Here is a 27,884-nt window from a genome sequence, read left to right as displayed (position 1 = left end):
TGGTATAACCCGTAAAATTGTCCCTAGTGTGTGTATGGGAGTGTTAAAGTGCGGGGATCACTGTTCAGTGTGGACTCAGTGGGTCTGTTTCCGCACATTATCTCTAAAACGAAAATAAAACTAAAAGATATCTGTAAAGTGCACATTAAAGGATTCCTTTCTGTGCAGATCTTCTGAGATTGATTTCAAGTTTGTTTTTTTTGCTGGACCTCCAGCAAATCTCAAACCAGGTATCTGTGAGTGAGAATTCTGCTGTGGTCTCAGATAGTGCGCAGCTTCCCCAAAAGATGCTCCTGGATATAAAATTGAGATAGGAGCAAAAGTGAAAAAAACAAAAATGAATGATATTGCATACTAGAAAATAAAGCAGGTGTTCTGTCCGTTTTCTGCTTCAGGTCCATCTTGTTCTGAATTCAGGAATACTTATTTTATTACATTCACAAACGATGATCTGCATACTTTGAACAGGATGGATGGATGGAACTGCTGAGTAGACTACTTGGCTTCTTGTTCTCCTTCCACGTGTTCAAAGTGTCTGATGCCTTTACAGATGGCCCTCCACCAGTTTCAGCAATCTTGGGCCAGGGATTCACAAGTGCTTTATTGCCCTCCTTGGATCCTATGTTGTGACAGAGCACAGAGTGGAGTACTTGTTTCAGGAGACTGGTGTCGGGTATCTATAGATCGATTTATTTGTTTGTTTATTGACATTTTGGGACCTGAGCATTACTGGCAAGGCCAGCATTTATTTCCTGCCCCTATCTGGGGCCATGTGGTCACTTTTCCTTTCTGGGTATTTTGTATGAAGTAAACTTAAGTGAAAGAATCAACATATAGTTTGGAGATTTGGTTCCCAGTGTGCGTGGGCATGAGTATTTTATGTCTAACGTAACTCAAGATGTACTTTGCACTACGATGAGGTAATAAAGGTTAAACAGTTTTTCACTCATCCTGTAGATTGTGATGCTTGAAGTCACTCAGTGGTTCTCAGTGGGTTGAGTCTGGTGATTGGGCTGGAAATTGCCCTGACAATGCTGAAGAATCCATCCATGGCTTTGTTACCAGCTACATGCTGGCACTCCTGTGCTCTTCAGATCGCACGTTTCTCCCTTTCAGATGCCCATAGGCCCGACTTATTCACATTTCAGTTGACAGGTGCACCCAGCCCAAGAACTCATTACATTTACCAGCTATGAGTGCTGGTTGTGATGGATCAGTCCTAGTACTGTGCTTGCTCTATTCAACTTCCGGGTTGGGTGTCCTCACTTTGGATGGAGGTGAGGACTCAATCAAGCTTTCTTTGTGGCAGAATAAGGAACCAATCAACCCGTCTCTTTGAACATATGAATGATAGGTGACATTCAACTATAGAAAATAGTCAATTCAACATATTTGTTGTGTGCTGTTTCTGATACCATTTTGTTCGGTGTGGCATCAGGGATGACACAGGGTTTGGTAGTGACCACACTGATACTTAAGATGCAGTAGGGTGAGCTCACGTGATATATTTTTATGTAAAGTGGCAATAAAGTCCAGAACCGCAAGGGGGCGCTGTCCCTCACTATCAGACCACGGCTTCGAATGAGGAGACATGGCAATCTCAGGCTTCTTCCTGCAGTCCATCCTTGCCTCGAGAGGATGCACTGGCGGTCTCAGATTTCTGCCAGGAAGCTCAGCTTTGGGCTTGAAACTGCAACGCTGGCAATTTCTGGATTATCCTGGCAGTCAGCCTTCGCCTGGTTTGTGTATGGCAGCAGTCCCTCGTTGGCTGTGGGCAGAGAGGTTCTGGCATGTCAGGCTTGCCTCAGTCACAGTCTTAGCCTCAGTAGAGGCATTGGGCAGCACGGGTTTCTTCCCAGCAACCTAGACTTGACCACAGTGGCACTGGTGGTCATGGGTTTTTGCCAGTGGCTGAGTCTTCCTCAAACCTGCAATGGGGAACACAGCTAGCAGGGAGGCATCCCATCTTCTCCCATCTGGAGGGAATGCCTGGGTTTTATAGGGAGTAGGCTGACAAGATTCAAGTAACCAACTAATATCAGCTAATTGGTAACATTACCCAGCTGTTACCAATAGTGCTTTGGATTGGCCTCTCCTGGCCTGTCAGCTTGTGATCGGGATCAGAGTGACATCCAAGGAAGGGGGCGCTGTAACATAACAGGTTAACAGAGGTGCTGCTTGTCAAATGATCAAAAACTGAAACCCATTTGCAGGGTCTCGACCCGAAACATCACCCATTCCTTCTCTCCAGAGATGCTACCTGTCACGCTGAGTTACTCCAGCATTTTGTGTCTATCTTCGATTTAAACCAGTATCTGCAGTTCCTTCCTACCCATTTGCCACTGAAAGTGAACATGAACGATCCCATGGCATTATTCTTAAAAGACTAATAAATCACTAAAGACAGTTCAACAGTTATAAAATTGACATTATGGGAATTGGTTGCCGTGTTTCTTGCAGTGACTGTATTTCCAATGTATTTCACTTACTGTAAAGTCTTGAGGTTATGAACGCCACAGTATAAATGCAAGACTTTTATTTACTTTCCTCTGCTGATCCAGATAATTTAAATTTTAACAATGCCACATAAAGAGATGTTGCTGCAGTGCAATCTGTTTGTACTAAAAATATAAACGTTATATTTAAGTCATAAGATCAGCATTGTTCAGACGGCAGTGGCACCGTCAAGTCAAGAGAGTTTATTGTCATGTGTCCCAGATGGGACAATGCAATTCTTGCTTGTTACAGCACAACAGAGTACTGTAAATATAAATACAGAACAGTGTGTCTATATAACATAGACCATATATATACACATAAATAAAGAGATAAAGTGCAATAGGCTGTTATAGTTCAGAGTTTGTTTGATGGCAAGTTTATAGCCTGATGGCTGTGGGGAGGAAGCTGTTCATGAACCTGGATGTACCAGATTTCAGGCTCCTTTACCTAGCAATGTTACAAAATTTTGAGATTTTAAAAATCAAGTCTTTAATTTATACCACCAGATAAAGCATAAAAATAAATTTAATTTGACACCTAATTCACTTTCATATCTTCAGTATTAAAAAAGTTATGGCCAGTTTCATACTCGGAAATTGGCATCTTGTTCCCTATTGCTTTTTCATTGACTTAACACAAAAGCTGTGATCGAGAACATTTAAAGGCCGATAACTTTCTTAAAATTTAAGAGAACTGAAAGAAATTTTCAGTTATTATAGATTGCAGCATTCTGAAACAAATATGAAACAATCTTACTTAGATTACTTGAAATTAAAGCATATAATTAGTTAGTTACCTAGTTGTAGCTAATTACAAAATTCAATTACTAGATCTAAACATCTATCCATTTCTTAAGAATAAATTAACATTTTTAAATAGCCTAAGTGTCCAAATAACATTCACATAATAATTCAGAATATAACATAATTTTTAAATCTCTTTGTCATGGGTTTATAGGCCAAATGGAAGGAATTTAATGTTTAATACCTGTAAATTAATGGCCATTTAAATCAGCTTGCGAGTGGGTTTTACTGGAATAGGACCATTTAGAACGTTCAGATGCGGTGAATTTATACCCCCATATCTGCAGCAAATACACTGCCGGTTCTTCGGGGGGAAAGATCACAGTTTCGCAACTTAAAAAGTGAATTAAATACATCTTAAGCAACACTTTTATACATAAAAATAAACTACTTTCTTTTACCTGGTCCTCCATAAAATCCGTCCCAGTTGTCGGCATTGACGGCTTCTGAAGCTTTTAAAATTATGTTAGCGATTGTCGGGTGATTTAAAAAAAAAAAACACACAGAACGGCCATAGGAATGAGTCTTTAGCAAAATCTTGCACTCCAACAAATATAATTCAGGACCAGGTTGGGAAAAACTCCCGTTTTAACCCCGCCCCCCCTCAAACGTGCCAAAATCGCGCACACGGCCAGTGGCAGAATTACAGCGCCGCTGAAGGTAAGTTTTGTAACATACCTATTTTACCTTCTACCTGATGGCAGTGGAGAGATGAGTGTGTGGCCAGGATGGTGTGGGTCCTTGATGATGCTAGCTGCCTTTTTGAGGCAGCGATTGCGATAAATCCCTTCGATGGTGGGGAGATCAGAGCCGATGATGGACTGGGCAATGGTCACGACTTTCTGCATTTTTTTCTGCTCCTGGAGGCTCAAATTGTTGAACCAAGCCACGATGCAACCAGTCAGCATGCTCTCTACTGTGCACCTGTAGAAGTTCGAGAGAGTCCTCTTTGACATACCGACTGTCTGCAGTCTTCTCAGGAAGCAGAGATGTGCTTTCTTTATAATTGCATCAGTGTGCTGGGACCAGGAAAGATCCTCGGAAATATGCACGCCTTGGAAATATGCACGCCCAGTTGTTTAGAGCCCCATTCATTCTATTTTAACTCTAAGTTTACCAATGTTGCAATATATTTGGAAACAGAATAATTAAATCAGAAGTAATGGAACTATTAAAGGTCAAAATGGAACAACTTTAAGTGAAGTAACTATATCTGGGAGGAAAGAATTCTGTAAATCTTTGCAATCAGTGCTGAATAAAAAGAATCTAAAACATCTTTCCATCAAAGCTGATCAAAAAGAAGGATAGTACTTTAAAACACTGTGGCATAATTTGTGATACTATGACTGTTACCTTACCTATGGTTGGCATCAGATGACCTAAGCAGACTTTGCTACTGAGTCTGAAGAAGGCTCTCGACCCAAAATGTCACCCATTCCTTCTCTTCAGAGATGCTGCCTGTCCTGCTGAGTTATTCCAGCATTTTGTGTCTATCTTTGCTACTGATTTGCTCTTACCCAGTTTCATAGAAACATAGAAAATAGATGTAGGAGTAGGCCATTCGGCCCTTCAAGCCAGCACCACCATTCAATATGATGGGGGCTGATCACCCAGAATCAGTACCCTGCTCCTGCTTTCTCCCAATATCCCTTGATTCTGATAGCCCTAAGAGCTTTATCTAACTCTGTCTTGAACACATGACAATACTCTTTCCATGATGTGACATTTCAAATTGCACTGCTCTTGAAAACTAATGAAGTTCAGTGTGTATTAAACCAACGGGTATCTTTTTGCAATGTGTACTAGCAACCAACGTAACAGCATGCTGGTCCTGGGAGATGTGTAATTGCGCAAGTCCTGTATGTCTCACGTGTAAGCTTGAGGGAAAGTGTCACCGGGGACTACCGATGAGACTTGCCGCATCACTGACTGCAATTCAACATGGTGGGAGGATTTGAGCAGATTTGTTAACACCAGTTTTTGTATGCATCTTCACCTGATTTGTAACCTGTGTTGCATTGATGGATCAAAGAAGGCACAAAAATAATGGAATCACAATTTATGGAAAGGTCATTAATGCTTCATGTTACGCAGAAAAACTGATGGATGGAAAAATATGTTTTTCATGATACACCACGTCCTGGTTTAACTGGCATTTGATTTTTTTTTAAAGCTCTCCTGTTTCTCAGGACATGGATTGTTTATAGGCAAAAAACAGTTTCATGGTATTGTAGCACAAGCAACAACTACAAAAATCTCAGGTGCAGTCTCAGTCAGTATCAGACAGAATGTTAGAATGGGAAATATTATTCCAATGGTATCCATTCCATGACCATTGATGCTGATTGTTAGGTCAAGGTGTGTATTTAACAGTCTGGTGGATTCGTACCATGCAGTCAGTTTCCTTCTGTATTCAGCTTTGAACCCATTCCATGGATACTGTGGGTACATTCTATGGATACTGCCATAGGACCTGCCGAGTGAGCAGTTCAATAAATCAACAGATAGTGTGGAGCTTTGTGCAGTATCACAACAACCCTTCTGGTCTTCCTCAGAGCCTCTCAAGCTGGCTCTTGGCTGGTTTAACACTTTTTGTCTTTACTTTCAAAATGTTACACTTAACCAGCAAATTAGAAATTCTGCCTGTGATGCTGTGGGACTGGTATTTCAGCACTCACTCAGCTGCTCCTATTAACGAATCTTACTGTTGAAGCTGACAGAATCGAAAGGAGGAATAGAATACTACAGATGCTGGAACCCCGAAATAAAGAGAGATTGTTGCAAATACTCAGCATGTCAGACGTATTTGTATCGCGCTGTGTACTCCCTCTGTATGCTGGAGGCCCCAACATCCCCACTGACAGGATGAGTGCTTTCATAGTAGGATGGAAATGTATTAAAATTGCCTTTAATGGAGTGAGATCAACTGGACTACAAGCAACCAATTGTGAAGGCGGTAGAATAAATCTTTGACATACAGACATGGCTGATGTTTGTTTTGTTTACTGAATTACTTTACTCTTGCTTGATTTTGTGCCCGCATTTTAATTCACATCAGCAAAATATCACGGTGATACTATTGCCTTAATGTTCCTTTTCTGTTTAAGTATTTGGAATTCCATTTAACAAGTTGGCACATGAGCATCAATACTGTTGACATAATTTGTCTAGTTATATAATGAGAATATATTTAAAACAAGCAAGGATAGTCCCATGACATAACTTCAAGGGCTAACTGATCCTCTGGAGAGGCCATGCAGGAAATTATATGCAATAAATAATATCTTGTTCACACATTAGGTACCAGCTTAGCAGTTGTGTATGATCTGTCTGGATTTTGTTACAAACATTCAGGTAATATATAAACATACAAATTAGGAGAAGGAAGAGGCCATTAGTCCATCGAGTCAGTTCTTCTGTTCATCAAGATCATGGCTGATCTTATTGTAAACACTGCATTCTTCATATTCACAATAACACTTATAAAACACTAATTCGCTTATCAAAAACCTATCTACCTCCGCCCCAAAACTATTCAAAGGCTCTGCTTTCATCACCCTTTGAAGAAGAATATTCCAAAGACTCACCATTTTCTTTGAGGAAAAGAATTACCTAAATGAGTCTCCCATAATTTTAAAGAGTAACCCCTTAGCTCTGGATTATCCGGTAAGAGGAAGCATCTTCTCCATGTCTACTCTGTTAAGACCCATCAAGATCTTAAAAATGTCAATTAATTCCTCTCTCCCTTTCTCCAGCAGATACAAACATAGCCAATCCAATCATTCCTCATGAAATAACCAATCCATCCCAGTGTTAGTCTAGCAGACCTTCTCTGCTTTCAACTCATATGTAAATGAATGAATGAATGAATAAATGTATTGGCCAAGTATTCACATACCAGGAATTTACCTTGGTGCTCCGCCCTCAGGTGGCAACATGACATACAGTGACAGTTAGGAATGACACATAAAACATTAAACATTAATAATAAAATAATAAATTATGTTTACATATCTGTTGTCTTGCTGCAAGTAAGAATTTCATAGTTCTGATTTGGGACATATGACATTAAAACATAGACTTCTTCCTTTAATAAGGAGGCAATTACTGTACACAATAAGTCTACATTATTTAACAGTCGCTTAACTTCCATTAACATTTCCCCTCAAAATAAATGGCAACATTTGGTTAGCTTTATTAATCACTCGCTGTAAACAAAAGTGCTGGAGAAACTCAGCGGGTGCAGCAGCATCTATGGAGCGAAGGAAATAGGCAACGTTTCATAGAAACATAGGAAACATAGAAAATAGGTGCAGGAGTAGGCCATTCGGCACTTCGAACCTGCACCGCCATTCGATATGATCATGGCTGATCATCCAACTCAGTATCCCATCCCAGCCGAAACCCTTCTTCAGACTGATGTAGGGTGAGGGGGGGAGGTGTAAGGGGGGGGGGAGAAAGGAAAAAGGAAGAGGAGGAGCCCGAGAGCTGAGAAGGAGGAGACAGCAAGGGCTACCGGAAATTGGAGAATTCAATGTTTATGCCGCTAGGGTGCAGACTGCCCAAGCAATATGATGTGCTGCTCCTCCAATTTCCAGTGGTGCTCACTCTGGCCATCGAGGAGGCCGAGGACAGAGAGGTCGGATTAGGAATGGGAAAGGGAGTTGAAGTGCTGAGCCACCGGGAGATCAGGTTGGTTAATGCGGACCGAGCGGAGGTGTTCGGCGAAACGATCGCCAAGCCTACGCTTGGTCTCACCGATGAAGATCAGCTGACATCTAAAGCAGCGGATGCAATAGATGAGGTCTCCAACTTAACCACTTGCTGTACCTGCCTGTACACCAGCCTTCCACTTCCTCAGAGAACTGCACTATGTTTGTGAAACACAACTTCCCTTTCAGCAAACCCTATACATTTTGCCTAGTTACCTTGAATTTTCTTGTAGACCTCAAATTTCTGGAGTGATTTGTGAATTCTATAAAGGTGAATTTCCATTGCATAGGCCACCATAACCTGGGGGGCGTCTGTAATTGGTGGGGTGTTAATGCTGTGAACTTTGTACTGCCCATTATTTTAAAAAATGTCACAATCAAAGAAAAACCCAACTGACTGCTCTCAACCACACAAAACAATCCAAAACCAAACGGCATAGCAAAACAGTGGGCTGGGCTGGATGACACCAGTAGGCAGATGAAAGATGTTAACATGTGTAGCCTTGCATCAAGTTTAATACATGATCAACACATAAGAAGAAAGAGATGAAGAAACAGGTTTAAAGTAAAAAAATAATCAATTGTTGTATGGGAGATGTTTTGACAATAGCCCAATCATAAGGAACCACAATGAGAGAGAGAAAGAAAAATGTCATAAAGCTTCAATGGAGTGAAGTAATAACTGTGCTACAACACTTTGTAGCAAAATTAGCAGATGAAATGTTTCTAAATAAACTAAAGCAGACAAGCCAAAAAAGTAACCAGCAGCAATAAAAATACATAGTTGAATTTATACAAATTATTTTTAAGGGGATTGTAGTAACTGGTCCGGACTGATTCACATAAGTGTGCATGAGTCCAAATTGCACAGACATTGTGATCATACAGATCAGTCAAAGTCACTGCCTTAGTGTGCTTTTGTTCAATATATGGAGGAATCTCGTATAAATGGAGGAATATGCAATATACGTACTGCACAAATCTAAGTAGAAAATTGCTCACTTGGACCTTCCCAGAATGTCATTTTCCACTGTGAAATGTTTAATGGCCGAATAACTAATGCAATTGAAAAACTGTTAATGTCAGATCTTTGTTCTTTATTTCAGAGTTAGGACTAAGGGTTAAGGTATGCAACCTCTCATCTAATCCAAAACGGAGAGTGCAGCAGTCGCTGAGACTCAAACTGCCTCTGGAGATGGAAAGAGAGATAATTGTTGCAATATAACTCAAGTGAGATGTAAATTGGATATGTAAAATACCTAGGGCATCCTGCCTGTTTCCATAGCATTTTATATTTCCATTTGGAGCTCTTTTAAGTTATCTTTTTGAATCGATGCTCCTGCCTACCTGAATTCTTGAAGTGTTCCCTGGAGGTCTCTTTCACACGTGTTGTGAGTATGCATGTGAGGAGCTGTTCTGCTCAAATGTTTGATCTCAGCTTCCAAAAAAGATGTTACTTCATGATTGAATACTGAAGCATTAAATAATGCTGCTGCCTTTGAAAATTACTGCAGCAAAATAATTATCGCCTGAAAATTCGATTACTTTTTTTTAGCAGTAATCAAATAAAATTCAAATTTATCCAGACAATATCACACTAGCATTTATTTCCTATTGAGATCATAGTAATGACATAATTTACCTGTTTATTACAATAAAGGAGTGCATTCAGCCCATTTGATTCCGAGCAGAGCAATCTCATCAGTCATCTTTCCTTATTTCCCTGTAACATTCACGCTCACATACCCATCAAATCTCCTTTAATGCATTTTGCCATTAACCTATACTTAAGTGTAATCTACCTAGAGAAGTCATCAGTCAATGCACTGCTGAAACATGGGATTTCCATGGCAACCTTTCAGCTTTCCATTCCAGCAATAAATGCCCGGATATAGCAATCCTTGAGCATCTTCAAAAAATAATCTGTGCTATGTTACTGTTAAACTATATTCAGAAGGAAATTTTTCATGCATTTCTTTCCATTAAGAAATAAAAAATTATATATTTGTTTTTAATGTAAAAGTGATTTGTAAAATGGTCCATTAGAAGCTGGAGGAACATTGGCTTTTCTTTATTCAAATTTTCGAATTCTTCCCATAACATTACTTTAGGTGCACATTCCAATTCAAAAAGCCTTCGAGACATAAACCGGTGAAAAAACTTTGATTTTTGTGATTTATAGTTTTAAATCAGAATATGATCAGAGTCCCTATGTGCAGTCCAGAATACGTCGGTTTTTTTGTATCATTTAAGGCTGAAAATTCCTTGTGGCATTTGTCATTCTTTACACATTACTATTTATGACGGGCATCATATTGCACTTTATCATTGAAGGTTTAATTGAAATTGAAACTCTACCTAAATCCATCGTTATTCACAAACCCTAGGAGACTCTCAAAGACTTGTATCTTATTAAATGTTACATAATCCACCTGAACTTTGGCTTATCACCTGATTTTTATCATTTGCCAAATAGTTTTATAGTATTAGCTGTGCTTTCTTGTGCTTAGATTCCTTGATTATTTTTCCATTTTGTTGGCGTTCTGATAGCCTTTTAAAGTTGTTACATCCACTCAATGATGGCATTCTCAGCTGTGCTTTTTAATCACATAATCTAGGATGACATTTCAATACTGTGCTGCCCAGTAGGTAATCCCTTTTGTATTGTAAATAGATGTATAAGCTCCAGAAGAGAGGGTAACCTGGAAGAATTCTCCTTCCTGGAAATACCAGCTAAACCCCTGGACATACCAGCTTCAACCAGCATCACTAGAAGGGTTTGGTCATTTGTCTTACGTTTCGGGTCGAGACCCTTCTTTAGCAGTTGCTAGATTTTATGTCTCGAAAAAAAGAAGGGTCTCGACCCGAAACCTCACCTATTCTTTCGTTCCATAGATGCTGCCTCACCTGCTGAGTTTCTCCAGCATTCTTGTCTACCTTCGATTTTTCCAGCATCTGCAGTTCTTTCTTAAACGTGAAGTGTCTTTAGAGTGTTCAGAGGTTGAAAAAAAGCTGGTCGAACTGCTGCCTCACAGTGTCGGAGACCCGGGTTTGATCCTGCCCTTGCATGTTCACCCTGTGACCCGTGGATTTCCTCTGGTTGCTGCACTTTCACCCCAAATCCCAAAGATGTGCGAGTTTGTAGGTTAAAATGTCGCTGTAAATTGTCCTTAATGTGTAGGGGGTGGAATAGAAAATTGGATAACATACAACTAGTGTGAACAGGTGATCAATGGTCGGCATGGACTTGGTCAGGGGAAGTGTCTGTTTCCATGATGTACAGTATCTTTCAATCAATCAATGAAATAAATATGAACTTCCTTCCTACTTAAATTCTTATTGGGATTATATCTTTTCATTGAAGATATCTTGCACTGTGAAGAAGTTTAATCTACATTAGAGACAACTCTTCCATCGAGTCATAGTGATACGGTGTGGAAACAGGCCTTTTGGCATAACTTGTCCACACTGGGCAACAATGTCCCAGCTACACTAGTCCCACTTGCCTGCACTTGGTCCATATAACTCCAAACCTGTCCTATCCATGTACCGGTCTAAATGTTTCTTAAACGATGGGATAGTCCCAGCCTCAATTACCTCCTCTTGTTCCATACACCCACCATGCTCTGTGTGAAAAAGTCACTCCTCGGATTCCTATTAAATCTTTTTCCCCTTCACCTTCAATCTATGTTCTCTGGTACTCTGGGCAAGAGTGCATCTACTCGATCTATTCCTCTCATGATTTTGTACACCTCTATAAAATTTCCCCCTCATCCTCCAGTGCTCCATGGAATAGAGACCTAGGCTACTAAACCTCTCCCTATAGCTCACACCCTCTCGTCCTGGCATCCTCCAAAAAACAACAAAAAACTGAAGTTGTCAAAAAAGTGATTATTGATACTAGTGTTTATATTTCACAGCGTGTAGATGAGAAACTAAGAGACACCAGTAGGAGAATAGAGTTTGATTCATGGGGAACTTATGATCACTTCCAGTCAAACCACAAACGACGTTGGGAAGAAGAGGAAGGAGGTTCTGCAATGTGAGTTTAGAGACTTGGGAAGAAGACTGAAGGACAGGACTTCTAGGGTGGTTATCTCTGGATTGTTTCCTGTACCTCGTGTTGGTGAGGGCAGGAACAGGGAGATAGGGGATCTGAATGTGTGGCTGGTGGGCAGGTGCAGGGAGCAGGGATTTAGATTTATAGACCATTGAGATCTTTCCTGGGGTAGGGTGACCTGTACAAAAGGGACGGGTTGCACCTTAACTGGAGGTGGACCAACGTTCTGGCAGGCAGGTTTGCTAGTGCTACACGTGTGGGTTTAAACTAAATAGCGGGGGGGAGGGGTTGACAAATTGGGAGTATAAGATGGAGTTGAAGGGGAAGTGAGTACAGGGAAAGTTACAAAAGACTCTGGAATTAATGGGAAGGAAAGTTTGAAATGGGATAAGAGAGTAAGGTCAGGGCCAATAGTGACCGGTGTGAGACGGGAGATGAATAGCAAAGTCAAAGTGTTGTATATGAATGCGTGAATTATAAGAAATAAAGTGGATGAGCTTGAGGCTCAGTTAGAAATTGGCGAGTATGATGTGGGAATTACAGAGACATGGCTGCAAGAGGACCAGGGATGGGAACTGAATATTCAGGGGTATACGTCCTATCGAAATGACAGACAGGTGGGCAGAGGCGGTGGGTTAGCTCTGTTGGTGAGGAAAGAAATTCAGTCCCTTGTGAGGGGTTACATAGAATCAAGAGATGTAGAGTCAGTATGGATAGCTGAGGAATTGTAAGGGTAAAAATACCATAATGGGAGTTATCTACAGGCCCCCATACAGTACCCTGGATATAGGGTGCAAGTTGAATCAAGAGTTAAAATTGGAATGTCGTGAAGGTAATGCTACGGTGGTTATGGGAGGTTTCAACATGCAGGTAGGCTGGGAAAATCAGGTTGGTTCTGGACCACGAGAAAGGGAGTTTATGGAGTGCCTCCGGGATGGATTCTTAGAGCAGCTTGCGCTGGAGCTTACCAGGGAGAAGGCAATTCTGGACTTAGTGTCGTGTAATGAACCGGATTTGATAAAGCGAACTCAAGGTATAAGAGCCATTAGGAGGTAGTGACCATAATATGATGTTTTATTCTACAATTTGAGAGGGAGAAGGGAAAGTCGGAAGTGTCAGTGTTACTGGTGAACAAAGGGGACCATGGAGGCATAAAGAAGGAGCTGGCCAAAGTTGACAGGAAAGAGACCCTAGCAGGGATGACAGTGGAACAACAATGGCAGGTATTTCTGGAAACAATACAGAAGGTGCGGGATCAGTTCATTCCAACGAGGAAGAAAGATTCTAAGGGGAGTAAGAGGCAACTGTGGCTGACAAGGGAAGTCAAGGACAGTGTGAAAATCAAAGAGAAGTATAAAATAGCAAAGATGTGTGGGAAGCCAGAGGATTGGGTAACTTTTAAAGAGCAACAGAAGATAACTAAAAAGGCAACACGGGTAGAAAAGATGAGGTACAAAGGTAAGCTAGCCAAGAGTAGAAAGGAGGATAGTAAAAGCTTCTTTAGGTATGTGAAGAGGAAAAAATTAGTTAAGACAAATGTGGGTCCCTTGAAGACAGAAACAGGTGAATTTATTAGAGGGAACAAGGAATTGGCAGACGAGTTGAACAGGCACTTTGCAGCTTCTTCACTAACAAAGGCACAAACAATCTCCCAGATGTACTAGTGGCCAGTCGGAGGAACTGAAGGAAATACACATTAGGCAGGAAATGGTATTGGGTAGACTGATGGGACTGAAGGTTGATAAATCCCCAGGATCTGATGGTCTGCATCCCAGAGAACGTAAGGAAGTGTCTCTAGAAATCGTGGACGCATTGGTGATCATTTTCCATTGTTCTATAGATTCAAGATCAGTTTCTGTGCATTGGAGGGTAGCTCAGGTTATCCCAATTTTTAAGAACGGAGGGAGAGAGAAAACAGGGAGTTATAGACCAGTTAGCCTGACATCGGTGGTGGGGAAGATGCTGGAGTCAATTATAAAAGATGAAATAGCGGCACATTTGGATAGCAGTATCAGGATCGGTCCGAGTCAGCATGGATTTATGAAGGGGAAATCATGCTTGACAAATGTAATGAGGAAAATGGACTAGGGAGAGCCAGTGGATATAGTGTACATGGACTTTCAGAAAGCATTTGATAAGGTCCCACATAGGAGATTAGTGGGCAAAATTAGAGCACATGGTATTGGGGTGGGCTATTGACATGGATTGAAAATTGGTTGGCAGGCAGGAAACAAAGAATTGGGATTAACGGGCCCCTTTCAGAATGGCAGGCAGTGATTAGTGGGGTACCGCAAGGCTCGGTGCTGGGACTGCAGCTATTTACAATATACATCAATAATTTAGATGAAGAGATTAAGAGTAACATTAGCAAATTTGCAGATGACACAAAGCTGGGTGGCAGTGTGAACTGTGAGGAGGATGCTATGAGGATGCAGGGTGACTTGGAAAGGTTGGGTGAGTGGGCAGATGCAGTTTAATGTGGATAAATATGAGGTTATCCACTTTGGTGGCAAGAACAGATAGGCAGATTATTATCTGAACGGTGACGTTAGGAAAAAGGGAAGTACAATGAGATCTGGGTGTCCTTGTTCATCAGTCACTGAAAGTAAGCATGCAGGTACAGCAAGCAGTGAAGAAAGCTAATGGCATGTTGGCCTTCATAACATGAGTTGTGCAGGGCCCTTGTGAGACCACACCTGAGTAATGTGTGCAGTTTTGGTCTCCAAATTTGAGGAAGGACATTTCTTGCTATTGAGGGAGTGCAGCGTAGGTTCACGAGGTTAATTCCCGGGATGGCGGGACAATCATATGTTGATAGAATGGAGCGGCTGGGCTTGTATACTCTGGAATTTAGAAGGATGAGAGCGGATCCCTCCCTCCCTCCAGCCTTTCTGCATCCCTCCTCCCTGATCTCTGTCCCTCCTTCTTTTCATTCTCTCTTTATCTTTTAATTTTCCCTCTTCCATTCCCCGATGGATATGGAGTTTGTGTGGATATTTTACCCGTGTAAACGGGTTTTCACTTCTTTTCCTTGATTATCCTCTGTCTTACTTTTTTTAGATGAGGTGGAGGAGGGGGTGTGATTTGGAGAATAGACATAATTTTCTAATCCACTGAATAATCTGTAGTTTTTTTTACCTTTAATGGACTTTCGGAATGTTAGCTGTTTTGGTTCAATGGATGCCTCCAATGCTAGGCTACAGGAGTTTTCTTTGCATGTACATTTAATTTCTCCAGGAAACACAAGTTAAATAAACTTATTGGGCAGAGGGGTTGTTTACCTCCATTAAGTTTGCAATTGGAAAAAAAAAAATGTAATCCCCATAATGTTGTAAATGCAACGTTGGAAAGTAAATGTAATTTAATTTTGCTTATTTTTAAATCCATCCATCTGTCAGGAACAATTATAATGAAATAACAATTTGGAGCATGGAGTATTCCTCTGGCAGATAGCTCGGGACAGATGCTTTGCTCCTTTGTTGGTTCCTTCTGGTTTGAAAGCAGATAATCATTTCCTCAGGGTTTTGTCAAACTACAAGCTTCCTGTCAGGAAATGTCAGTTCCTAGGCCGCAGGCCTCAGGTGTAAGTGTATCTGAATGCTTTCAAAGAAAGACAGTTGTTCATTGCAATCCCTTCAGAAAGGCCAGCACAATAACAAGCTGCAGAATTGTGTCCACATGTTGGAACAGCTAACAGTGACAGTCTGCATTAGATTATTGGCATCATCAATACTTATCTGGAAAATATTGGCGAGTAATTTACTTACCAGAGGTCTTTTGGCAGAATGTGCTAACTGTCACAGTATACCTGTTCTCTTGCAGTGAGATTTAAAACTGTGTATCAGTGTGATAGGGCGGCAAGGTGGCACAGTGGTAGATTTGATGCCTCACAATGCTTGCAGTGCCAAAGACCAGGGTTCAATCCCGACTATTGGTGCTGTCTGTACGGAATTTGTATGTTCTCCCTGTGACTGCATGGGTTTTTTCAGAGATCTTCGGTTTCCTCCCACACTCCAAAAACGTACAGGTTTGCAAGTTAATTGGCTTGGTTTACATGTAAATTGTTCCCAGTGTGTGCAGGATAGAGTTGATGTGCTGGGATCGCTGGTCGGTGCGGGCTCGGTGGACCGAAGATCCTGTTTCCGTGCTGTATCTCCAAACTAAACTAAAAACAACATGCCAGTAGATGTCAAATGGAACTGCTGTTCAATTATTTAAACTGCAGTAAATTGCAGACTCTCAAACAAGAGCTATCAAACAAGGAAGTTTGGGAGCTATGGACTGATTCAGAAGGCTGAACCTGTTGATTTGTTCTGCCATCAGACATCACTGGAGGAAAATTATGTCTTAAATTCCAAACAACATTACTCTAAGCACAGAATCCAAAAAGCTCTTGGTTACCATAGGGTTTATTATTTATATATTAAAGATCAGGGATTCATATACAGCTTGGAAACAGCCCCTTCGCTCAACTCATCCATGCAGACCAAAGTGTCTAACCGAGCTCGTCCCATTTGCCTACATCTTACCCAGTCCCTCTAAATCTTTCCCGTCCATTTATTGTGCCTGTCCAAGTGTCTTTCAAATGTCATAATTGTCACAATTGCAAGTGGTTTTAGTTAACATTTATGTTAATATTATGGAAAGTAAGGAGCAACTAACCTGCAAGTTCCTGTGAATAAATTAGATGTAAAACGTAAAGCAGCAATATATTAGTGCTTCAATGCATTGGTGTTGAAATTGCCACTTGGAATACTTCAAATAAAATAATATATTTTGACTGGAATTGGATGTTAACATTTCTTAAGGATATAGAAGAAGGAGCATACTACTTCTTAATACAAAGCTAATTACAGCAGTTTTACTTCCCATCTTTCTGCAAAAGCAATAGTCATTATATAGATGAGCCTCGGTAATGGTGTGAGAGGAAGCCACTGGGTTCAGTTTTGCAAGTACAGAAATTCCTTCCAAGATAAAAATGACGTGGCAATATTAGTATTTCAACACTGCTCTTAGAGATATGGAGACCTGCAATTAACATTTACAATGATTAGCACCCTTGTAACATTAGTATGGGTCATACAAACTATTTGAGAGAACAGCCAACAGCTGCCCTTTACTGAAGAAAGTTCTTCACAGTAGCCCAATTAAGAAATAGTGAAACCATGGATTGTGTTAGAAAGGCAGTTCTTGATATCTCACTGTAATGAGGAATACACTGGACGACTAACCAACCAAAGTTCAGACAGCACCCTCATTCGTGTTCTTTGAGCCAGCTGTATTTCTTTATGAGAGCTAAACTGCATTCAGACAACTGTAGCATAATGGGGCTGTCCCACTGCGGCGACCTAATCCGCGAATTCTGACGAGTTTGCCCTCGACTCATACTCGCAGCATGGTCGACACGAGGTCCTAGGAGGTCTTTGTAACTCTTCTTCATGCTCGAGAGTAGTCGCCGCGTACTCAAGGCCTCATCTAGGTCGCGGCGTATGTTGAAAAACATGTTGAAAAATGCCCGCGAGTAAAAAAAGGTCGCCATGGAAAAAATCGATACTTTTTATACTCGTAGGTTTAGTCAAAGTAGGTCGTAGTAGATCGGCATGTTTTTGGTAGGTAATCGAGGGTAGTCAAAGGTAATCAAAGGTAGTTGAAGATAGTCGTAGATAGTCTTCAACATACTCAAAGCTAGTCTTCAACATAGTCGAAGGAGGTCTTCAACCTGACATTTTTTTTAAACTCTCCTAAACTCTTCTAAACGGGCCAATTAGATCGCCACAGTGGGACAGCCCCTTTAGCTTCTGAGAGCTGTATTGCTTTGACAGCATGCCATGATTCATCAGTAGAATGTTGTGATAATACAGCATCAAAAGAATAGTTTTTGCAAACTAATGCACTTCTTCAATTATTTGTTATAAATTAGATTTTTCTTAATTTTGGTATTTACTTATCCTGTTTGATGGAGAGTAATTTACTAATTTTGTTTGTACTTTTACTTTTTAAATTAAGTTTTGAGGTAGAATTAATTTAATATTTATCTGACATTGAATTGAAATCAATGCTAATATTGTAATGGTTGTACGCAGTTGTAATGATAGTCTCATGGGTCCTAGAGTTCACAATGCTATGTCCATTTCCTTTCCCTGGTTCATTAGCTTGAATTTGATTCTCATCCCGAGGAACTGTTCTACACTAATCGCCTCTTCTTCCAGTTTCTGTAATTCAGCCAGGGCAAGCACAAAATCTTTTTCAGCAGAAGATAGACACAAAATGCTGGAGTACCCAGCGGGACAGGCAGCATTTCAGGAGAGAAGGAATGGGTGACATTTCGGATCGAGACACTTCTTCAGAGGTGCTGCCTTCACAGGTTCATTTCACTGCACATCTCGTATGTGTATGTGACAAATAAACTTGACTTGACTTGACTTGCCTGACCCGCTGAGTTACTCCAGCGTTTTGTGTCCATCTTCGGTTAAAACCAGCACCTGCAGTTCCTTCCTACACATCTTTTTTGGAAGAGTGATATCTCATTGAGGACAGCTGCATAATAGTCAAATGACAGGGGTAAGCAGATTGTCAACAGACATAATTGATAACTAGCTTGGCAGCATCAGGACAGAGGCAACTCATCCAGTATGCTTGTCAGTATTTCAGAATCTGTCGTCCTTTAATGTTTTACAATCTAAAATTTAGATTGTTTAAATGTGCTTTGTTGGCAAGAGCACCAGTGATTGTAATACCTGCATGTATTCACAAAGTTTCTGTAGCCCAAGCATTACCAGAGGGTGAGACAATTTAAATCACTGTTTAAAATGCTAGAATATCTCTGAAGGAAAGAAATTGAAAGGACAGAAGACAAGCATTTATATGGATGTAACTTTAGGACATGCCAGGGTGCTTTCCAGCCATTCAAATATTTAAAGCAGTATGATCACTATAGTAACATATGAATTATTTAAGCAAATTGATGCACAGCAAACTTTCATCAGCAGCAATGTGCTAATGATCAGATACAGTAGAATGGTTATTTTTTCCAGGACACCAAGGAGTAATCTGCTTTTCTTGCTGTGGGATCAGTTACATCATCCTAAGAACGCAGATAGGCCCTTTGTTAATGCTTCTTCAGAAAAGGTGCAAATTTGTTATTTCATTTCATATATTTCAAAATAACCAAGTACAAATTATGTACTCACCTCAGCAATTTCTAAAAGCACTTTGGAATCAACGTACTTTGTCATCAAGAGCACCAATGATTGTAATACTTTATTCACAAATTTACTGTCTGTTTTAAGATAGAACATACTAAAAATATAGGTACACAAAGGAAAAAGGAGGAGGAGCCCGAAGGCTGGGGGATGGGAGGAGACAGCAGGAGGACTGAGGAAGGCGAGGAGACAGCAAGGACTAACAAAATTGGGAGAAACTAAAAGTATAATTCTGCTTTGGCATATTTCACACAGCAGGAGGTTTAGGGACTGAGTGGACAGAAAAAGCAGCTGCGGATGGCCTTGTCCATCAGACCAAAGAATTCGCAATGAAGCCTGCACAGTCTAGGTGCAGTTAACACCAGACTAAATAAGGTATGGAGTAAGGAGGGAAGGAAGATGTAGACGAAGGAGAAGGAACTGCAGATGCTGGAATCTTGAAACAAAAAACACAAAGTGATGGAGCAATACAGCGTGTCAGGCGACATCTCTGGAGAACATGGAAAGACCCTTTCCATGGAAAGAGGAAACCCATACAGTCACAGTGAGAATGTGTAAATCTCACACAAACAAAGGTCAGGATTACTGTAGTTATATTACAGCAACCCTGCCTGTTATCCACTGTTTCTCTCTTAGTCGCCACACTATATCGGTCAATCCCTTTCTTATTCCATCTATGCCCCTCCTCCCTTAAAATTCTATTTTTTCCAAGTAAATTATTTCTCGACATTACTGATTAAAGCTTAGAACCATCAAACGACTTTGAATTTAAAACGACCAGCTTTCACATGATGTCACAATGACTCGGCTAAGAGTGATCAGCTTCACTGAAGATTTCATCCTATATTTCATGTTATTTGCAGTTAAAGCTTTAAAAATGCCAACTTTCACAAGATTTTTACATATTCTGATTCACATTTTTCCCCTCTAGGCAGAACCAGTTTCACTGAACATTTTATGCTTTATTTCTCGACATTACTGATCAAAGTTTAAAAAATTCAAAAGACTTTGAATTTAAAATAACCAGCTTCAACTGATGATGTCACAATGGCTCAGCTAGCAGTGATCAGCTTCACTGAAGATTTCATCCTATGTTTCACGTTATTCGCGATTAAAGCTTTAAAAATGCCAACTTTCACAAGGTTTTTATTGTTAAAATCATTCCTGCCAGCTGCCAACACACTTTGATACAATGTTACGACACAGGAACACTATGAACTTTTCACCTCACAGTAGGGGAGGGCGAATTGCAAGTGCAATTGGATTATTTTTTAAGCCCACTGCTGAGGGAGGCAGGGGAGTGCTGGAATCTTATGTTCTGAAATGGCATGAGTTGGAGGACCACTCCTCCCATGGGGGCTACTCCTCCCATGTGGGCACATGGGGTGCGTTGGAGGAGCAGACCCGATGGGTCTGCACTTGGTCTAGTATACTTATAAAATTCTCATCTTGTATCTATGTGTGTGTGTGTATGTGTGATTGTATTTTTGCCAAAACGGCACACAATAGCGCAAAAATGTTTGCAGAACCTTGCTCCGCTTTTTCCTGTCGTCGATGTAATAAGTTTCCTTCAGATTTGATGTTATATTGCACAAGTTATTGATATTTAAAGTTTTAAAAAGCCAACTTTGAGAATAATAACTGCCTTTGAGAGGGAGACTTTTCCAGCAGCTTCCAGTGATGATGTAACAATGGCATCTCACAGTTGTCCAGTCACAATGGGATCTCATTTACACAAGCTGCCGTGAAGATTCCGAAAACCGAAAGTGACATCACAATGTGATCTCTGCTGCCAATACACAAGCTATAAGAGTGTTTTTCTATTGTTGTAAGGATAGGGACGTAGTGGGGGAGATCTAAAAGTTTTAAAGTGACATTTAAAAGTTGAATTTCTTCAAATCTGCACTGGCATTTAGGCAGTTATGACGTCACAATGCCCTACTGGCTACAATGTTTCTATCCCATAACACTGAGCCCTTCACAGCAAATGTCCTTCAAGGAAAGAATCTGCCAGCATAACCCAGCACAGCAAAGTTTAATGATTATATTTGGATAACAAAAGATGGCCTTGTCGGTGGCACCTACATCACATTAAATCTTAGTGCAATTGGATTTTTAAAGTTTAAGATGAGGAAGGGTGAAAAAATGAGCCGACCTGCACAGTTGGGGGCTATGGGTGAGTGGTGGAATATTATATTGGGGGCACGGGTTGCGTTGCAGCAATGGGTGAGTGATGGAATCTTACGTTGGGGAACGGGTTGCATTGAGGGACCAGGCCTCCTGTGTGACAGGCACCCAACGGGTGAGTGGTGAAATCTTACGTTGGGGAATTGATTGCGTTGGGGGACCAGGCCTCCCATGGGGGCTATAGGTGAGTGGTGGAATATTGCGTTGGGGAATGGGTGAGTGGTGGAAATGGGGTGCTTTGGAGGAACGGGCGAGTGGTGGATTATAGTGTTGGGGACAGGGCCCAACGGGTCCCACTTGGTCTAGTATATAACTAAAAGTCTAATTTTGTGTGTATGTATATGTAGGTATGTATGTATGTTCCCAAAATACAGCCAAAATGATACACGATAGCGCAACAATTTTAGGGGCGCCTTACTCACCATTCGCCTGCGGTATGCAGTATCAAGTTTTGTTATATTTGTAAAAGTACATAACTCTAATGAACTTTATACTGTGAACGGAATAAGTTTCAACGTGGCTGTCGCGCCTGCGCAGTGCGCTCCCACTTGCCGGGCCCGTCATATGTGCCTTCGCAGTTGGAGGAGGGTTGCCGGGCCCAGTATCGCAGTTGGGGGAGGATTGCCGGGTCTGGCGGTAGCTCGCCCAGAAGGAATGAAGAGACGGAATTTGAAAGAACTGAACGTCTTGAGGATCTCTGGCGTCACAACGTGGACCCCACGGGTCGTCTAGTAAATACTAAAAAGGGAATGAGGGTGCATGAGAGGAAAAGAAACAAGACTGGAACTGTGAAGTATAAACTCTGCTAAGGCTGGAAATCGGAAATAATGTAAGAAATTCTTTAAATAATCAGCAAGTCAGGCTGTGTCCATGGAGGAAGATTAATAGAGCTTAATGCTTAAAGACAAGTCAGATTTGATAACCTTCACACATACCTGTAGGAATAACATTTCAAAACAAGGCATCTGCTTCACTGATGTACTAACAATTTTGCGTTGTCCCTGATATAATCTACAGGCATTCGTATTATTTTGAATCGAAAATTGTCATTTTTGATTGTTTTCCTTAGATTAGAGTTAAATGAGGAATTGCATAGCGGGAACAGAAAGTGCTGATCTTTCATTTAGCTTTAGAGGCCACACTCTGGGGTGGCTGCTGAGAGAGAACCTTGTGAATAGTGGGAAGTGAAAGTGCTGATCTTTCATTTAGCTCCCGAGATCACTCTCTGGGGTGGTTGCCGAGAGCCTTGCAACATGTTCACCTGCGGAGCAAAATTTACTGTGAAATTGGGATGGAATTGGGATGAAATTACTTATTACAGGTTGATCTGTGTGAGATAGCTTAAGGACCTCAGCTGTGGATCCACCAGCCTGAATCTGAGATTGTTTTTTGATTTTTCAAAATGATACTATAATTGGTAAATATAATCTAGATTTAAGTACTTCACAAATATAAACCTGACCCCACTGGGGAACTGCGGTGGCAGTTGGAGCTGCATACAGGCCGATGGGTAATGAATAATTGAATGGTAACAGAGTTTCAAGGGTCAATATAATGAGGCTCTGCTGCTGGAAAAAAACCTCCTGCTGTGGAACGTGAGCTTCAGTGTCAGTGTATAATTCTTTAACCTGCGTAAGGTGTATTAATCCTCTCCATAACATATTTTGGGTCTGTAGTCTTATTGTCAACCTTTAATTAGGGCTATAATTCCATCACTAACCTTGCCTCACATCTGTAACCCAACCATCACTTTATACTTGGATAATCTTCCACTCATTGGCCTGCCTGAGGTCTATTGTCATAGTCTAAGGTGCTCTGGTCTGCTGGCCATTCACCTTTTTGAGTTGCAAGGCTCTGCACTGGGAGATATACATTTCAGTGTAGGGCTTCTTTAACCTTGGTACAATGTAACAATTGGTACAGGGTGTCCAATTCTGCTCATCTCTTCATTGCTCTGATTGGGACTTGTTTAATGGTATGTGGTGCAAACTTTATATCAATCAGCTAAAGGAATCGGAATCAATTGTGATTTGATCACACAATAATCCTAAACAAGCCCTGGCTTTGTTCAGAGAAAAAAAATAATCTCTAGAGCACAAATTGTAATGCCTGAATTATAAAAGTATTAAATGGCTTTTTTAGTGAAAAATATAATCTTCTGTGTTTCAGAAGACTGGGGTAGCACAGTGACCCAGCAGTAGAGTTGCTACCCTACAGCGCAAGAGACCCGGGTTTGATCCTGACCTCGGGTGCTGTCTGTATGGAGTTTGTACGTTCTGCCTGGGACCATGTGGGTTTCCTCCGGGTGCTCAGGTTTCCTCCCACATTCCAAAGATGTGTAGATATGTAGGTTAATTTGGCTTCTGTAAATTACCCCTGGTGTGTAGGATAGCGTACGGGTGATCGTTGGTCAGCGTGGACTCGGTAAACCAAAATGCCTGTTTCCATAATGTATCTCTCTAAAACAAAAAGACAGCAACATTTTGTTATCACATTACATCATTAATGATCAAAAAATAAACTGCTGGAGGAACTCGGAGGGTCAAGCAGCATCAGAGGAGAAGGATTTTGACCTGGAACGTCGCCTGTCTATACCCTCTACAGATGCTGCCTGACCCATTGCGTTCCTTTGCTTTTTTGCTCAAGATTCCAACATCTGCAGACTCCTCTGTGGCATTCAAGCAGTTTTACCATTCAGCTTTGTAGACGGGGAATGTTGGCAGGATACTTTGTTGTGGTGATAGTGGAGCAATGTTCGGGGAAGATTATGGGTAATGGTTTAGTTTATGAACATTTCATTCAGTCCTACTTCCTTTGCATTTGAACCTCCATCCCCCTGAGCTGGAAGATGCAACCTATTTAATGAATCGGCAGCATGTTGTGGAAGGCCATGTCAAATAGAAATACAAAGCTAGAAGACAAGTCTTTTGAACAGTGATGGCATTACACCACTTACGAAAAAAATCAATTACAAGCCATGTAATTAAAGAAGCTCTAATGAGAGAATCTTTCATTACATGGTTTGTAATTAATGATAATTCTATATATTTAAACAACAAGTAGCGGTTGATCTGGTTTCTTTCCTCTCCTCCTCTTCAAACATATTCCTTGGTTCGAGACAACATTGAGCCTCTGTTATCTTGCCCAAATAATAATTTTCTTTGTGTGAATGTAGACAGAGAATGTTAGCAGGATACATTGCTGTGGTGGACTGGAGTGGAGCGATGTTAGGGAGTGATTATGAGCAGTGGTTCCCAAATGTTATTCTATGCCTACTTTACAGCAATGAGCTGGAACCTCAGTATCCATAGGCCAAGAATAATTAGTGATCAATGGGCCATTGCTCCATGAAATTCAGTTCCACATTAGGAAACATATTCAGCACCTTGACCTTGAAGAAATAAAAGTTAAATTGGGGCCATGGTGGAAATTACTGTGCAGTTACAAATAAATTAATGGTTTTATTAAGTCATAAACTTGGTCATACGGAATATAAATTAAAATGGTTTATTTTAAGTAGTGGGTCAGCGGTTGGGATGATAATGTACTATGGTAACTAGTTTAGGAAACAGTCTCCATCCAGAAAGCATACAAATATTTCAGTCATTAATTGTGGCAATGAGACGGTAAACACACTAAATGTATCCAGTTCTTCTATAATACGCAAAATTGCATGGACTTCTTTGACATCAGTCATGTTTAGTAATGTAGCTCCAGATACTGTAAAATATTGTGCTTCCTGATGAATTATCTACTATTCAGAAAAGCCCTGATCAGCAGAGGGTTACATTTCCTATTCTTTCCCTCCCTCCATCTCCAGGATTGGTAAGAAGGTCACAATTTAGAAAGATGTAAGAGAGTTGAGCCTCTGTATTGAAGTCAGTACTACGTCAGGTCTGGTAGCTGAGTCCTCAGAAGGAATTAGAGGCTTTTCAGCAACATCCTTTCTTCCAATGCTCTTCCAGCATCTTCAGTACTCTCTTCCATTCTTTCCGTCAACTAATTCCATTCAAGTTGAAAAACTGAGACTCCAAAGCCACTGTAAAAATCATATCTATAAAGCTATGTGAAGCATTGGACTTTGTGGATTCCAAACAACCAGCCAACTGAGCAAAATAGTTGTGATTTCAAGGGCTTAGCGGGGACTTGCTTTTTATTTCAGGCACATTGTGGCTATGGATCTCATTTCACTTCTCTCGTGACCCATTGTTCATCTGTTTGTTTGTTCTTTCTTTCTTTCTGTTTGTGTACCCAGGCAGCCCCTTGAGTAACTTCTTTGACGTAATTAAACAACTTTTTTCAGACGAGAAGAACAATGGGCAAGTAGCTCATCCGCCAGCTACGCCAACCAAACATGGCACAAACAGCAAGCGGAATGATTCTGATTCTGTTGACTCTGGTTCTAGAGGAGACTCTAAATTTCCAGCTGGGAAAGAGAAGGCAAAGATGGTGCCAAATATTGGGACACAGGAACAACCTTAAATCCATTTAGAATTAGTCCCATGTTCTAAAAGGATGTAAATACCAGACTATTTTGGTACAATGTCCATAGACAGATTGTGTATGGTGGAATGATTGTATGTAACTGAGGATTAGCACGTGCAAGCCCCTCTACAACATTTGTTTCCCTGTTTTTGCTGCTCTCCTTTTATGATGACCTGATTTATTTCCACTCTACTGCCAGGAATTGTCCAGAAAACTTGTTAACTCTCCTCTGGTGAATCCTATGGCTGCGGACATTTGTCGAAGGAGAGGCAGCTGATATCTTGGTGCATGTGGGAACTTGGCGCCCTTTTGACGCTTAACACTTGACCAAACCGGAGCTGCTGCATCCCAGGAAAAGGAACGGAATTCCTGGGAGAGACTTGACACCCTTCAGCAGCAGTATGTCCACCAGAGAGGGGATATGGGGGCGGGAGGGAGGGGATGAACTAAACAGCACTGCATTTATTAATATGAGCTCCGGCAGCTACAGTGGACTTTTTTCTTTGTTGAAGCAGGACTTTGGTGAGACTGCTGCTGATTGGTAAGAGATCGGAGAGTCAGACAACATAGCAGCAACAAATAAAGCACGAACAACTGTACCAACCCTACTCTCTGTATATTTTCTGTTTGTCTCGTTGTGACACCTTGTTTAGCTGTAGGAAAAAAAACAGATTCAAACACTGTGTTGCCAGTTATAAGTTTGTCAGTATTATTTATTTTCAAGGTAATATATATGTGTATATAATATATATATATTTTCATCATTTCACAAGGGCACCATGTTCAACTGAACAGTGTTGCTAGTTTACTATCATGGGGGTTTGATCACCCACCAGTGTAAAAGGCTACATTTATTGTGGACATTTTATATATATTTTTCCCCCTTTCTGACCTTATTTATTGAACCCCAGTAATTCAACAGAACGTCTCGGTGTATGAATGTTGTCTTTCATTGTGAATGACTTATAGAGGCAACACTTACTGTATTAAAGGAAAAAAAAATATTTTGTCCAATTTATCAGAGCTCTGTGAACAATATTAACTTATTCTGTCCCAATTCAAGGAACTTGTAGTATATGTTTAAAAAGCAAACAGTAATTTAAAAATGTAGAATAGCAGTAGTGTCTGAAATGATTAACTTATATTGCTATTTGTTAGTTTCATATCAGTGTGCGTGTACCACAGGTAAATTATTGAAGCAGTTCCTGTACATAATTAAATTAACAATGGACTTTGAACCACTGGAAGTTACTGTTATTGAATTTATCTTGTATAACTGTGTGCATGTCAGACATGGTTTTTTCTTTGCATGATGTTGCTGTAATTGTTCCCATAATGCTCTGTCCTCTTTCTTGCTCTCCTCTGTGCCCACACTAATTAATGCTTCCTTACACTGTACCTCTGCAAAACTGCTGGACTACAACATGGACAGTACAAGCAGGAAGGGGAAGAAATAAAGCAATACTTATATTGATATCCTTCCTATTTTGTACTTTGGAGAAAAAAAAAACTTATTTAACAGACCAACTATCAAAATGTACCCACCCACCCCCCACCCCCTTGTAATATAACTGTGAGCAACTTCAGTGCAAGATCAATAAATTCATTCAATTCCACTACTTTTGTCTGCTGATATTTTGCTGATGGCCAGCAGATGGCGGGCTTGCTTTATTCTTCTCTCAAGTCCAGGACTCCAGCTTTCTGTGGATTAAAACGGGATCACTTGCCGTCTACAAAACAAGTAGCAACTACATTGATCCAACCATGTGTCACAAACATATTATATCTGAACATCTTATTGATATGAGCAAACAGAAAAATTGCCACAGGGGCCAACGATGGACTAAAAATGCAATCAAGACCAAGACACAAGTAACGACATAATGCTGTAATCTTCAGTGCTGGAGAAACTCAGTGGGTCAGGCAGCATCTGTGG

At 40.7% G+C, this 27,884-nt stretch overlaps 1 protein-coding gene across 4 annotated transcripts in view; it reads left to right on the top strand.

Moving 5' to 3' along the window:
• LOC129705702 (serine/threonine-protein kinase BRSK2) overlaps positions 1 to 27,757 on the top strand; it is a 702,405-nt gene extending 674,648 nt beyond the window's left edge. For 2 of the 4 annotated variants that reach the window (XM_055649416.1, XM_055649414.1), the window contains one exon: positions 26,148 to 27,757. In XM_055649416.1, coding sequence (XP_055505391.1) covers positions 26,148 to 26,170 — 23 coding nt within the window. In that variant the 3' untranslated portion in view covers positions 26,171 to 27,757. Of the gene's footprint in view, positions 1 to 25,718 lie in introns of all 4 variants that reach the window. The other 2 variants (XM_055649422.1, XM_055649421.1) reach the window with 2 other exon arrangements.
• The last annotated feature ends 127 nt before the right edge of the window (positions 27,758 to 27,884 follow it).

Source organism: Leucoraja erinacea, chromosome 18, assembly GCF_028641065.1.
Source record: "Leucoraja erinacea ecotype New England chromosome 18, Leri_hhj_1, whole genome shotgun sequence".
Taxonomy (NCBI): Eukaryota; Metazoa; Chordata; class Chondrichthyes; order Rajiformes; family Rajidae; genus Leucoraja; species Leucoraja erinaceus.
Note: the sequence above shows the minus strand (reverse complement) of the source record. Positions and strands in the feature narration are given on the sequence as shown.